At 41.4% G+C, this 15,293-nt stretch overlaps 2 protein-coding genes across 4 annotated transcripts; one reads left to right on the top strand and one right to left on the bottom strand.

Moving 5' to 3' along the window:
- Positions 1-715: 715 nt before the first annotated feature.
- LOC100331338 (GTPase IMAP family member 8) lies at positions 716-5,358 on the bottom strand. Its single transcript, XM_087243599.1, is given in 5 exon segments — positions 716-1,376; positions 1,378-1,820; positions 3,575-3,622; positions 3,625-4,089; positions 4,092-5,358. Coding segments are annotated over 5 exon segments (1,695 nt in total). The 5' UTR covers positions 4,306-5,358; the 3' UTR covers positions 716-851.
- A 1,245-nt stretch (positions 5,359-6,603) lies between these two features.
- zgc:172051 lies at positions 6,604-14,084 on the top strand. Of its 3 annotated transcripts, none has more exons than XM_087241848.1 (5): positions 6,604-6,672; positions 7,144-7,236; positions 7,378-7,471; positions 9,177-9,257; positions 10,817-14,084. In XM_087241848.1, exons 2-5 carry the CDS (start codon positions 7,144-7,146, stop codon positions 12,346-12,348), a joined length of 1,800 nt encoding a protein of 599 aa, XP_087097974.1. In that variant the 5' UTR covers positions 6,604-6,672; the 3' UTR covers positions 12,349-14,084. The 3 variants fall into 3 exon arrangements, with proteins under 3 accessions (XP_087097974.1, XP_087097973.1, NP_001121771.1); XM_087241847.1 differs by having other exon boundaries at positions 7,121-7,236; NM_001128299.1 differs by having other exon boundaries at positions 6,626-6,672; positions 7,118-7,236; positions 10,817-13,128.
- Positions 14,085-15,293: the final 1,209 nt, after the last annotated feature.

Genomic DNA, 15,293 nt, shown 5'->3' with positions numbered 1-15,293 from the left:
GTGAAGTGACGTGCGTCTGTTCAATTCAGTATGAGCTGCAGAGGCTGCGCAGAGCGCGAGTCATCATTAGCGAATGGTGCGTGATGCCTTTTGTACACTGCACTGTAATCATTAATAGGGATGCAACGATTAGCTGATTTCACTTAACTGCGCTTTAATTCGTTGTGCGTGGCTTTCAGTGCAATGTAAACAAAAGATATGATAGACGAATTATTATTAAAATGATTATACGCGCATGAACCCAGATGATAACAACAGTTAATGTAAATAGCTACTTGCCTAATATAAAGCTTGCTGTTGTAAAATACATTAGACGTGATAACTGTGAAAGCATGATTATTCTTCAGACTTTATAATCGTACAACCAAAATCTATAATGTTGCATCACTAATTGTTCTGCTGTTCAAAACATCACATATGAATGTGTCTGAATGCAGAAGAGGCCTACTTCAGCAATGCACTGCTTCTGTTGTGCTCTGAAATACAACATTTTGAATGTTTGTTAACAAAAAAAAAAAATTCAATTGGACAATGCAGTTGTTTTAAAGTAAAATATATGAACATTTTAATATAGAAAAAGCCAACGTGGCATTCTCTATGAGCACAAATACAGCACACGGGCTCTTATATGTTGTTGTGGCATCACTCACAGTAAGTCATGTCTCTCCGGCCCTTCATTTGGGATGCTCTTCATGAACCGGCCCCTATGACAAACTAATTGAACAGCCCTGCTCTACATCTTTATAGTTGAGTGATGTAGACTAAACGTGATTGGCTGATTTGAAATTATGTCAAACCTTGAATAAATAATGCTGGTTTCACAGCCCTTGGCAGGACGTTTAAGTGTCTTCTCACTGAACTTTACACATCTTCTGTTTGGCTAGTTTCTGCGTGGCTCTGATGGCCAGCTGAACGGCCTCTGTGCGGCTGATTCCCTTGCTCTCGGCCTCCTTCAGCGCGCTCTCCTTCTCCTCCGCCGTCACCACCACCTTCTTCAGGAGCTGTGCTACAGCCGCGATGCACGCGTCAGAGAACGAGCGCTCCGCCTCATGCCAGGAATCCACCACCAAACGCCAGTATATCTTCTGCCATTCCGTCTGAGTGACCTTCCTGCACTTCTGCTTGAACTGCTTGACTTTCTCCTGCAGTTTCTGCTTCTGGATCTGCTGGATGTGTTTCTCGGTTTCGTTAAACATGTCATTGGTGAAGTGCGCTCCTTCATTTTCCTCCACCATCTCCTCTACTTTACTGATCAGGTCTTTAAACTGGGGGAAACTGGCTGAGTTGTTGTCTAGACAGAAGAACCGTTTTCCACAACTCTCCACGAGCTCTTTGAGATCTGGATCGCTGTCCTGCAGGAACTGCTCGATGGTTTTTATTCTCCTTCTCTAACTGATCTTTATAAGTGAACAGGATCATGGTGTATTTCTCCATCTGGTCTCCGAACACTTCTTTGAGCTGCTCCACAGTTTTTTTATTCTTCTCAGTGAATCTGTCCACTTTAATCACTACCAGAAACGCGTGTGGACCAGGAGAGGCATACGTGAAGCATTTGAGTATTTCGCTTTTGAGTTTAGTGTCGTAGAGTCCAGGAGTGTCGATGACGGAGATCTCTCTGTTGATTCTCACCATGGTTTCTGACTGGCACTCTTTGGTCTGAGAGCTTGAGCTAGAGAAGGATTTGAAGCGGTTTCTGCCGATGATGGTGTTTCCACTGGCACTTTTCCCCACTCCAGTCTTTCCCAGCAGAACCAGTCTGATCTGCTCTTTCCCTTCAGGATTGTGAGGATGTGAATCTTCTGTTGAGCTGTCTTCTGAAACTACAGCAGAAACAGCCAATCACTAACAGCATCGATTACATTTACATTTAGTCATTAAGCACAGTGGTCCCCAACCTTTTTATAACTGCGGACCAGTCAACGCTTGACAATTTTAATAATAATAATAAGAATAAACATGAATCCACTGTGTACTCATATGGAACTTTTTTTAGCACATTGCTCCAATATTACAATGCTATTATAACATTATGAAGTAAAAACTTTATTAAAGGGTCACGAAACACCAGAACACATGTGTTGAGCTGTTGACAGTGGTATATGTGTCCCACACTGCTATAAACACTATTAGGACACCTATATTTCACTAAAAAGTGTAAATTGGTTGTTTTTGCGTTATTTCAAGCAAATTCGTACTTCCGGTTTTAAACGAATTTTTGAAGCTGCGTCACGGTCATGACATAATAGCGTGTTTTCCAGCGTGCAGACTGGACGTCTGTGCCTGAGTGAGTCTTATTACGTCTTACAGTGTGCTGCATTAATGCATGAGTAAAGCTTGGTTCAAACCAATCAGCGCGCTCTATTGTGCAACTTCATTAATATTCATTACTGTCACAGTGTTTAGATGACAGAGACGCCACGTTGTGTTGGCAAAACAAGCGTGAAGTGTTGAATAACACACGCGGCTTTCTGACGCTACCTGCCGTGTGCATCTAAGTTTCCGGGAAATGCTGAGGTTTTATTCTCTCATTCGGCGTGCGGTATCAAACATTGCATGAAAAATACACGCTTAGAGCAGTTCCTCGAATCAAATATCTCGTTTGTCGCGAGGGACAATGAATTCCCTGAATGAAAGAGCCAAACTGCAGTTAAAGTCCACCATTTAATAATTTGGCAAATAATTCGACTACAGATGTCCATGTAAACACAGTCACATTGTCCGCTGTGGGTGTATGTTTTGACTCTGAAACTCGCGCATGCACAAATAGACACTCCCACACCAAGCCTCTTTTCTTCCTCCGACACTCCCCGCTAAACAGAGCTGGACACGCCCACTTTTCTGACTTTTTCCCAAAGTAGAGGTGTGAAAACACCCTGCTGAAACGAGGGGCTTTCATGGCCCTTTAACACATTGCTCCTACAATATAACATATTATAACATCAAAAACTGTCCGAAACGCTAAATCAATGGGAGCCCTGAGCTTGTTTCTTTGCAACAAGATGGTCCCATCTGGGGGTAATGGCAGAAGGAAGATTGCCGGAAAGAGCGCGTGTATGTCTAGAAAGTGCTGACGTGAGACGTCTGCTTTAGCCAATCAGAACAGTCAGACACATTCACGTCCGCGCGGTTTATGAGAATAAAAGCCTTTGAATATTTTTCCAGACACATTAAGCTGCTAGAAATTAGTCAGATCACGTTTATATATTCATCTTAATGCCAACCATGTAAATAATTAATTATCGATAAGATAAGCCATGTCCTTTCATTAACAGACAACTTCAGAATATTGACAAACCAAGCCAAAATTACCTATTAGCACTAAATATTTCTCTGAAAAAGGAAATAGTGTTGTCATAGTCTTATATATAACATATAATACTAATAATATTTGGGTGGATTAGAGTTAGCTTTATGCATTGAGTACTTCATTATCCATCACGCTCATCTGAACTCGTGCATTTTAAAAGATTGCATTTTTCCTATATGATCCGTGCAGTAAAAGTTTGCTCTTGAATAAATTGAATATTTACTTTATGACAGCAGTTTGATTCATTTACTCTAAAAATAAACTTACAATTGACGAAAGCCTCCTTGCTGTCCCTTCTTCTCATGTGCTCAAGTTTCCACCGTTCTCCTCCACCATTCCCTCAATCTTCTCCAGCAGATCCTTCACCTGATCTCCTGATTTACTCTTGTTGTTGAAACAGTGAAATCTTCCTCCACATTCAGTCACCAACCTCTGGAGATCTGCATGATCCTGATCTTCAAGATGTTCCCCAATGTTCTGGTCCAGATCCTCAAGCTCATCGTCATGAGTGAACAGGATCATGATGTACTTCTGAACTTCAGGACCAACCAGATCTTTAATAAACTCCAGGATCTCCTCTTCATTTTCCACCTCCTTTACTAAAGGCACGACCAGCAGAACTGAACTGAGGCCTGCTGAACATGCAGACAGCAGCTGCTTCTCTTTATCCACATCTGGATCCAGCAGATCTGGGCAGTCCAGCACATCAATCTGCTTCTGTCCGATCTGCGTTACAGCATTACAAACCTCCCCAAACTCGGCTTCAGCTTCATTCTTCTTCTGTTTCCAGATGAGCTTCTCCCAGAGCCCTTCCTGCCCACCAGGAGGATCCGCATCACTGGATCATCCGAACTGGAGCTGCTCGCAGACATCTCTGAAACAGACAGACAATACAGAGCATGACATTGTTTCATATTGTCATGTTCATGGTCACTTTTCAGTCTCAACTTTGTCAGTTTATTACAAAACAAATGAGGGTTTATGTGAATAATCACCATTAATGAGTGCTAAAAGACATCTCTGAGCACATGCACACAACAGTACACACTCTTCAGAGTTTCTTAAATCATTCAGCCGGGCCAGACTGCGATTTTGAAAATATCTGTGTTCATGTGGACAAGAGATGAGATTCAGGTTTTCATCTTTAGTCATGTCAGCAGTGTTTACCATATTTATCACACACGCAGGGCCGGAGTGGGACTCCTTTTCAGCCCTGGAGTTTCAAGACTATAAAATAAGGTCATTTTCAATTCAGTTTCTAATGACACGATCACGTCTTTTTCAAAAAAACAGCTGCTTTAGAACTTCAAATATTCAACAACCCTAACAGTATTATATGTCTTAACAATAAAAATAATAATAATAATTACTCAGGTGAGGTTCGAACACAGGTCAGCGGCGCCATAACGCAATGCGCTGACCACTGGACCACAATGGCACTGTTACTATGGTGCAACGATACAGTTTTTCAAGCACAGTATTACTCTCTATTGATTACTCTCCATTTCTCTCTATTGATGGTTTAATCTTGTTCTCCCCTTTTTAGATTTGTGATCAAGTTATGTCAGATTTATTAATGTAGTGAATTCTAATATTCACTAAGGTGCTGCTATTTGGGGTTGAATGATAGTTACGTCATCATTACCCTGCAGGCTACACTTTGCTCACGGGGCTGCAAGAAAATAAATAAGAAGAGTGGAGCTGCGGCAAAATCATGAATAAAAAGAGTGAGGCTAGGCTCAAATAAATAAATACATTTTAAAAAGTGCGACTGCTGAGAGTGCAAGCAGCTAGGGACACTGGCCCTCGCGGCCAAAAAATGGACCGGCCCACCGGGAATTCTCCCGCTCCTCCCGATTAGCCAATCCGGGCCTGCACACACACCTCCAATGGTCTGGATTCAGATTGGGCGATTAAGGTGAGCAGAAATGGAGGCGTTCACTGTACATAACATGTACAAAACAGCAATAACCTGTGGCTTTCCTGCCGAGCCTGAAAACAAATATGTATGCATGGTCATTGCTCTGTACAGACAACAACTTCATCAGCAGAACATGAAAAACAAAGAAAAGAAAAAAAAACAGTAAAAAAAAAAAAAAAAAAAAGATGAGCTTCTGCACGTTCACAATAGAGGAACACAAGTCTGTTGTGTTGCTCCAAAGCTAAAAGACACTTGCCAGTGATTTCTGCTCCTCCACTGTTCACCCACAAAGCTTCAGAACACCAGTGGAGGATCACACTATCTCCACTGAAGTACCCTGATAACATGATCAACAGTCAGAAGATTTGCATTCAGTATTTGTAATAGTGGCCCATTCACCTAAACAGTTCACTCAAATCTGAAGACAAGAGAAAATCTACTGAAGAAGGTTGAAAACCTGTAACCGTCGACTCCCATGGCATCTGAGGGGGAGCGTGCCTTTGGCTGATGCCTGCAGGACTGTCCATCACTGTCCTGTTCATTTCTCTACCATACGTCATCTCAAACAGTGTTTCAGAGAATTTAGAAGTACATCCAACCAGCATGACAGCATGTTCCAGTTCCAGCCAATATCCAGCAACATTTGCCTTGGAAGAGAAGCGAGTCAACATCCGAAGGCCACAATCAGCATCTTGACCTGCACTGAGTGAGGCGATGGTGATGATACTGACTGTTTACTGATACTGATCCCCCTCCACACCCCAAACACAGCAAAAACACAAGTGTGCCATTTACATTTATGATGAGTCTAGGAGAACTGGATAAACAACATTGGGTATAGTAAGAGAATAGGAGAGAGTGTGTGTGTGTTTCCCGACACTGTGGCTTGAAGCACATCCACCAATAAAACATTAACTTGTCCTTCAGCATATCTCGTTTTGCATGGCTTATTTTGACTCTGTTGTTTCTGGGGTTTGAATGTTCCAAGATCTTTACTATCTATAGAGGGTCAAGAATGTTCTCACATTTTATCTAAAATATTTTAATGTTTGGTTTTGTAAGTGAACAAAGGTCTAAAGAACAACATGAGGCTAACTATTGACCGCATTTTCATTTCCCTTTCATGATTAGATCTGGTAGGCCTTTACAAAGGGCATTTCATTACAAGGGCATTTACCTGGACAAATGTGTACTTTGGGCATCACCGTGCAAACAAAACACAGGACCAAACACAAACACACACACACACACACACACACACACACATTTATACGCCTGCAGATAGATAAACTCCTACATGTGTGCAGGCCCTCTATGGGGCAAAAGGACAGTTTATTCAGAGGATAAATATCACTTGTGAGATCCGGCGAGCTTCAGATTTCAGCTGAGGACATTAACTGAAGATCTCATCTCTTAAACTATCAAGAACACGCAGAGACTGCAGGTGAGAATGGGAACAGCTGTTTAAGAGCTGTCGATGTTTAGAGCTCAACTAGACTATTCAGAAATCCTTTTATATTGCAAACCATTTCAGGATCAAATGTCAGCTGTTTTATATGTCATCACATGAAGTTTTATCGATCCGTTTTTAATAAAAGTAATTGATCGTCTCTGGACAGCAAAGAAAGCAGTGTCCTGCAGACAATTAACATGCTCAGGTTGATTACAAGATGCTGTATAGTGTAAAGACAGTTTTAGATCATGTTAGTGAGACACGGTGTGTTTATTTGCTTTATTTTGCTGAGACTGTGTTTTTAACAAGACAATTCAGTGCAGCATTCTGTGAGAGTCTGAAAGTAAAAGATGACCCAGTTGTGATAGTATTGGGTTCTAGAGTAATGTTGCAGCACACATTCATTCAGGCGTCTGGTCTATTGACTTTATTCCAGTAGGTCTGCTTGTGAACTTCCCCCAGATGGCGTCACTTCTGATGTCCCTGAAGCAGCCGATCTGCATCAGCATGTGTGTTTATCTATGGCTGGCGGTGCTCGCTGTAGTCAACACAGAGGTAAGGGCACTTGATCGCCGTGTTACATTTCTGCATCACGTGTGTGTTTCAGCAGATTTTTATTTTAATAGGGTGTGGACACTCATTTTGCTTAAGCTGCTTGACAAATGAATTAAAAACTGTTTCTTTAAAAATAAACAGGAGATATTACAACCCAGAGGTGAGACTGTGCCTGTAAATGAGGAAACCTCAGGACTTCATATCTTAACATCGAGAAGAGTTAAGAAGAGTCCAAGTAAGATGTGCTGTTAACACTTTGTTTTTTAATTGCTCGCTCTGAGCACGATGCTAACCAGTGATTGTGGGATGGGAGCCGTCTTATTATAGTAACTTGATTTCAGTTTATGTAACTGGGGTAAAGGTGATAAAACTGAGGTCTTGCTTATTGGGCCCGAAATCCTCACACGCAAAAATCTAGAGCACCGTCTAACCCTTGATGGATTCTTAGTTCAGTCCTCATCTTCAGTCAGTAATTTGGGAGTGATGTTTGATACCAGCCTGTCATATGAAGGCCAGATTTCTAGCATCTGTAAAACTGCATTTTCATCTTAAAAATGTTGCCAAACTTCGACATCTGCTATTACAGTCTGATTTTGGAGAAGCTTATTCATGCTTTCATGACCTCTCAGTTAGATTACTGTAATGCGTAACTAGGCGGTTGGCCTAATTAACAAACTTCAACTAGTTCAAAATGCACTTGCTAGAGTGCTTTCTATGTAGAACAGAAATATGATCATACTCTAGTTCAGGGGTCACTAAACTTGTTCCTGGAAGGCCGGTGTCCTGCAGATTGTAGCTCCAACCTTAATCAAACACACCTGAACAAGCTAATCAAGGTGTTACTAGGTATACTTGAAACACCCAGGCATGTGTGTTGAAGCAAGATGAAGTTAAACCTGCAGGGACACCGGCCCTCCAGGACCGAGATTGGTGACCCCTGCTCTAGCTCTTTCATCATTGCATTGGCTCCCTATTAAATCTTATCTGGCAGCTAAACTCTGGAACAGCCTTCCTAGCACAGTTCTGGAAGCAGACACACTGTCAGTTTAAGACTGGATTAAACACACATCTCTCTGCTCAGCATAAACAAACACAAATGCTGTTTAACACCAAACCCTCTAAAGGATTGTTAGTCTGCAATATTTCCCTACTTCTTCCCTAAAGACATTATAATGTGAACGGCATCTGCGCTTATGTTAGTCTATTTTTTTATTATTATTATTATTGAGGTTTCCATAATGCTGGAACATTCCTTTTCCTGAGCAGCTGCTGTGGTGGTCATGGAGGAGTGGAGAGCGTAAGACTGATCCTTGACAGACGAGCCCTGCATTGATCCATTTGCTCCTTGCCGTTGTCTCTACTGGCTTGCATGGCAAAATCATTGAGACAATTGTTTTCAACCAGGCTCTTAAACTTCAAGGGGTGTTTAGACAATTGTCAATCTGGTTTCAGAGCAGATCACAGTACAGAGAGCGCTCTTATAAAGATAATCAATGATATACGCCGAAATACAGATTCAGGTAAACTAACAGTGCTGGTACTGCTGGATCTTAGTGCTGCATTTGACATTGTCAATCAAATACTACAGTCTAGATGCCGGAAACTGCAGAGCGCTGGACGTCAATTGTGAAGAAGCTGCAGGTCACCGGCTGGTGTTCAGGCTGGCCCTTCAGGATCAATGCAAGGACTTGTCTGCCACTGAGGGCTTACAGGAATCAGTCTCATGCTCTCCCCTCCAACAAAGCAGCTGTTCAGTATACGGCCTGGTCCAGGTTTATGGAAACACAAATCGAAGCACATTTTAATGCATAATTGGTCAGTAAAGCTGGTTCTTTTAAACCATCCAAAAAGAGTTCAACACCTTCAATGATCCCCATGGTGTAATGACTTTATCTAATACTGATTTTCCTTTTTGTTATTTACAACACCCATGGCATCAGACACAGTGGAAGTGGCAGCTCTGGGAAGACCTCTGTATCCTGGTGTGCTGTACGACGCCCGCAGTGATTCCTTCATCAGAGGTGATGCTTTAATTATGAAGGAATCTTTCTCTTCAATTTAAAGGGCCACGAAACATCTGTCTCAGCAGGACGTTGTCACACGTCTAGTTTGGATAAAGTCAGGAAAGTGGGTGTGTCCAGCTCTGTTTAGGTGGGAGTGTCGGGGGAGGGAAAGAGGGAAGGTTTTGCATTAATATGAGTTTTTCCATTGAACACGTGCTAAACAACACACAGACACTGGAGAGAAAGACTGTGACCGTGTTTACATGGACATCAGCAATTACATTATTTTCCAAACTCTTAATTTGTGCAGTTTGGCACTTTCATTTTCATTCAGGAGCATTTGCTGCATGTCCCCGTGATGAACCACATATTGGATGCAGGAACTGCTGGAAGAGTGTAGTTTTTATGGAGTGTTTGATACCGCACGGCGAATAGGAGATAAAAAAAAAAAACCTCCACATTTCTCAGTATCTTAAATGCACTCGGTAATCGCCAGAAAGCTGTGTGTGTATAGACTATCCTGTCACAACATTTGCTGAAAATCCTACAGGACAATAATGGTTTGATTACAGTGTTTACAGTCTGAGAGCAGCATTTAAAGCGGATCGTTCAGCCCATAATACTGTAGTAATATTAATGTACTGTAAACTGAGTAACTCAATCATTCTTTAAAGTCTTTAAACACTGAAAGAGTACTGCTGACCATACCAACTCACTCTACCTCTGAATGAACATAAACAAAGAGCACTGATCACACACTGACAAAATTTGTAGAGATGAGGAGACGAGAGGCAATTCTGGATTTCACCATTTCCAGATGGAAAAGCATGTTGCGTACAAGTCCCGAGGCGTTCACTGTGAGTCCAGCTGCGCTCTCATAGCGGGAAATTGAAAACAAAACCTTTACTGCAGCAAATTATAAACGACCCGTGTCTCCAAACAATTCATGTTCTTCCACTTGTTTTAACAGCACAACGTGGCGACTCTGCCATCTGAACACTGTAACAGGTCTTCGAAGCTATCATGCATATTAATGAAGCGCGCTGATTGCTTTGAACAAAGTCTTTATCATGAATTAATGCTGCACGCTCAGATGTCACGATGCTCTCGCAGGTACAGACGTCCAATCTACACACTGAAATACACACAAGGATCTAATCGGCGTGACGCAGCTTTAAAAATTCATTTCAAACCCAGAGAATGAATTTGCTTGAAATAACGCAAAAACTACCAATTTTCACTTTTTAGTGTAATATATGTGTCCTAATAGTGTTTTTACCAGCTTGGGACACATATACGACTGTCAACAGCTCAACACTTGTGTTCTGGTGTTTCGTGACTCTTTAACAAGCAGTTTAAACTGAAAACACATTTACTTACCTTGTATCTGGTTCAGCTCACAAAGCATGTCCCTCAAATAAGTGTGTGGAGTATTGATGGGATTTAATCAGCAACAATTTGATTTATCAAACATAGGGACATGTATTGTTTATTCGCCAGTCCTACACCAAATTGTTAGTGTAAAAACACTGAATGTTACCCCTGATCTGTCTCTGAAAACACACTTCTCATTTCAGGTGTTAAGCTGTGGGATGATAAATTACTGACTGAACATGTAAGCAGTCGTCCACAGACCAGAACAGACCTGACGTTCAGCAGCTCTGACTCTCTCTCAACCAAATTCAGTCATCTGGACGTCAGTGGTTCCCTGAAGGTCAGTTTCTTCGGTGGGCTTCTTGAGCTGGGCGGATCTGCCAGATACCTGCGTGACACCAAATCCTCAACCCGCCAGTCCAGGTTTACCATGTATTATAGCGGAATCACACGATACGAAGAGCTCTCGATGAACAAACTGGGCACGATCACCTACCCTCAGGTGTTTGAGCAGAAATCTGCAACTCATGTGGTGATCGCGGTGCAGTACGGAGCTCAGGCGGCCGTAGTGTTCAATCGCATGATCTCAGAAGAGGAGACCTTTGAGAGCAATGAGAGAGAACTGCAGGCCATGTTGGAGAAGATCTTTAAGTATAACATCCAGGGAACTGCAGCTTTACGAATGAGCAATGAAGAAAAGGAGTTTGCCAAGGAAATCACCTGCACGTTTCATGGTGACCTCCATCCTGATCACAGCTGCGCCACATATGAGGATGCCCTGGAGCTCTTCAAGAATCTCCCAAAGATGCTGAAGGAGAACCCGCAGAACGCCGTCCCAGTGAAGGTCTGGCTGTACCCGCTGCATCTCCTGAACGCAACAGCAGCTCGAGTGGAGAGGGAAATCAGTGCAGGTACGGCTCGTGATCTTGAGGGAATAATGGAGGATTTGGAAGAAGCAGAGAAGATTTATAATGAACTGTCTGAAAGTAGGCTGGCTAATACATTCAGAGATATCAAAGAGCGGCTGAACTTGTTTTATCAATCGTTTAAATTTTATAAGTCAATGCTGCAGAGCGCAGTCGGCCGGGTTTTACCTGCTATTCGAGGAGGACAGAAGGAGGAGAAGAGTCTGGAGGACATCCTGAAGATACACAGAAACTCTCCATTTAGATCTGACCAGCTGAAACTGTGGTTGAATGATGCAAAGCAGGAGATCAGTGTCCTGACTGCACAAATCAATTCACTGAAAGGGGTTAACATCGTTGAGCCAGAAAAGGTCAACATTATTTCAGGTTCTAATAAAGTAGCCTGCCTGACCTTCACTTCTCTGAAGTATGACGACCCGTATCTGTCAGCCTTACAGGAGTTTGTGAAAACAGACGGGTTTGATGCTCCAGAAGGGGAACAACACCTGGTATCTGTGCCAACTGTCAAAAAATGGTTTCATGATCCTGATATGATCTCTGACGTGAACTATGCAACCAATTTGTTTAAAATGTTTTTTTCTGAACAAGCACAGCAAGTCACAGCTGTTATTTCCGCCATCTCTGATCCATCCCATCCAGGCTCCTCCGTCAATATTTATGTAGATGGGCGCTTGATATTTAAAGATTTTCAGTTGCCTTTTCAATACTTGGGGGTGTGTGGCGCTCCCAAGACCGTTAAAGACAAAGAATGGTGCAAATCAGAGAGAGTACTGAAAGCTCTAGAACTGGCCAAGCAAAGGAATCAATGAACAATAATAATGAAGTGTGGAGTTATATCCAAACACACGTCCTGTTCTTATCCACATATTCTAATGCAGACGTCTCCAAAACCCCACAGCTGGACACATCTACACTTGTGTTTATTCTAAATCTGCAGATAATCAATAATACTGATCATAATAATCACATCATACAGATGCAGATGGTTATCTATAACCTGAAGTAGCCCCCTGAGGTGAAGAGAGCATGGAGGCAGTGTGTTTATATTGATCTAGAAAATCATCATTTCTGGATCATTTTAATCCTTTAATTGTGTTCATTTGTAAAGATGTGTGTGTAATGCTGATCATCCTGTGTGTATTCAGCAGTGTGTGAGTTTTTTGACCTGCATAGGCACATAACTAACACTGGACTTTAGAGCAGCTTTCAGTTGTTCAGTGCTCCAACAATGCGCCTTAACACACCTCCTGTTCAGACCAGCACACGCATGAGACCACAGAGTGTGGTGTAAATGGATTTACTATTTAAACAACACTGCCTAAAACGTTAAAACTACTGTTGCGCTGGTCTGAAAATAACAACAAATCGAGCATAACATGTCTTAGACCCTATAGAGCCCATAAATATATTCATAATTGATTACCAGAAGCAGAATCACTGTTAGACAATAAAAAAAAATACTCAACTTAATGTTAAAATGCTAAAATTATTGTGGAAAATAGCTTTTAAATAAGGAAATGGGCTATTTGTGTGCTGTGAGCGCTTCTGCTGTTGATGATCATTAAAGGGGCTTCAGATGATGATGATGATGATGATGATGATGCAGTGGTCATGATTGTCTTTCAGCTCCTCAGTTTCTGTAGTGAATCATATCAGACAGTAAAGGAAAGAGCCTCTGGTTCTGTGCCTGTCAGTCATTATCCCAATTTCGCTCAACATAAATTCAGTTAAATGCATCCAAACCTCTCCTGGATTTTAAATGTAAACAAATATAGCTTCACTCAAGTTTATAACTCATTGCACAAATGAAAGATTTGTTGAAAGTAATGCATCGGTGAACATTGAAACTCATGCGGTGCACACATTCAGAATTTATTTGTTTTAATTCTGTTCATTAGTGGTGTTTTTAGACTACAGAGACTGGACCTGACAGGGACTGTAGTCTTCCCTGCTAAAAATCCAGCTTAAACCAGCCTAGGCTGGTTGGCTGGTTTTAGCTGGTCGATCTGCCTGGTTTTAGAGGGGTTTTGGCCACTTCCAGCCTGGTTATATTGGAGAATTATAGAGGAACTTTTATTATGTAATCACTATATAATCACTGTATAATCTGCCACTATTAAAATACACTGTTAAAACATATAGAAATACATTCAAGTGATGCAGAGCAAAACACACAGAAGTAAACAGCGGTGAAGTAAGACCATTCAGACAGCATGTGCAACATGTATTGATGTATTGACCATGACAAAAACAACTTAAAAACAACTTTGCTCAACCTGCATGGCAAAAGCATGCATAGGGAGAATCATTTAAAAAGTGTTGAAATATGACCTTTAAGATGTGCAAAAACAGAAAAACATACAGCCATCAATATAAAGGCTAGAATCCTATTGGAGCCTGGAAATAACGTGATGCTCATGCTACACCACTGTTTCATGATGACTATAGGAAAAACCTGTATATAAACTGTGGGTTTTGGAACATTGGTAGGAGAGAGATCGATCGACCAACTCTGCTGTAACAATAAACTGCTTCAACTTGACAACTTTGAAGACCTCAGCCTCTTTTTTGAAACTTAGAAGATGTTTGTCGAGATCCAGCGCAACTTTCCACAACATAATTTGGCGCCTTCAACGTGGGGCTGGATTGAGGGTGGTCGAAAGAAGGTGTCAATAGGGCCGATCCTTGGCAGACACTCACGCAGAGACCAAAAAGCGCGCAGATTAAAAAAGGTGAGCCAATTTTTGCTTTATTTTGGTTCTCTGATGAGTGTACTGTGGGGTAGACCAGACGCCTGAACTTGACTTTAAAAAATACCTCACCATTAAAAAGAACCTTTGAATTGACTACATTTATTTAAAAAAATGATAAAGTAAATGATAAAGTAATAAAAATATAGTTAAGTGAACTATTTATAAGAAAAAGAGGTCTTCCAGGTTGTCAAGGTATGTGATTGTACTAACAAATGGCTGTAAATTATGCACTTACTAATAGCTTTGTATTATATACTAACAAAGGGCTGTAAATTATATGCGTATGAAAGAGAGGTACATGCATGAATTGCTACGCGAGAGGCGTGAGCAGAACGCGCGGAGGCAGCGCTAGGGGTCGCTCTTTATAGATGTAATCGGAGAAAAGGAGCGCTCCGCGTCTCTGTACCTGCCTGTGGATTGAGTAAGACTCTCCCGATAGGGGCAGGGAAATTGGGAGGAGGCCTTTAATCTGATTCCAAAAGCACCTATAGGGAGGGCTGGATCTCAGTGAACTGGCCTGTGTAAGTCTTGTTAGTCTATATGTTGTGTTTTATGTGGTGGTCTGGACCAAAGTGAATGGGGAATTTTTTCTTACAATTCCTAGAAAAGAGGATTGAATAAGAAAGCATATAATGCGAAATCTGTGAATGAGGATGTATGTGATGAGAGAATTGAATTTAAAGCATGAGTAGGGTGTGTGCTTAAGGATGTTGAGTGTTAGAGAGAAATTTCTGAGGTGTAGTGTGAGAGAAAGTAAGTATTATTATTAAGAGAATAAAATATAGATAAAAATATGAATTGATTAGAAAATGAATAAAAATTGCACATGCTGTACTGGAGGGACAAAGCAAACAAAGTGGCCACAACAATTAAGAAAAGCAGTTTTGCATGTAAAAAAGTTTGGTTTGTCTCCCAGGACCTGCTTGTGATGGTAAAGACACTTCAACTGTTCCCCCAAATTAAAATAAATAAAAGTAATATAAAGAAAGGCTTAGATTCCA

Source organism: Danio rerio, chromosome 3 (genome assembly GCF_052040795.2).
Source record: "Danio rerio strain M-AB ecotype USA chromosome 3, GRCz13ab, whole genome shotgun sequence".
NCBI lineage: Eukaryota > Metazoa > Chordata > Actinopteri > Cypriniformes > Danionidae > Danio > Danio rerio.
This window is presented reverse-complemented; position numbering and strand designations above follow the sequence as displayed.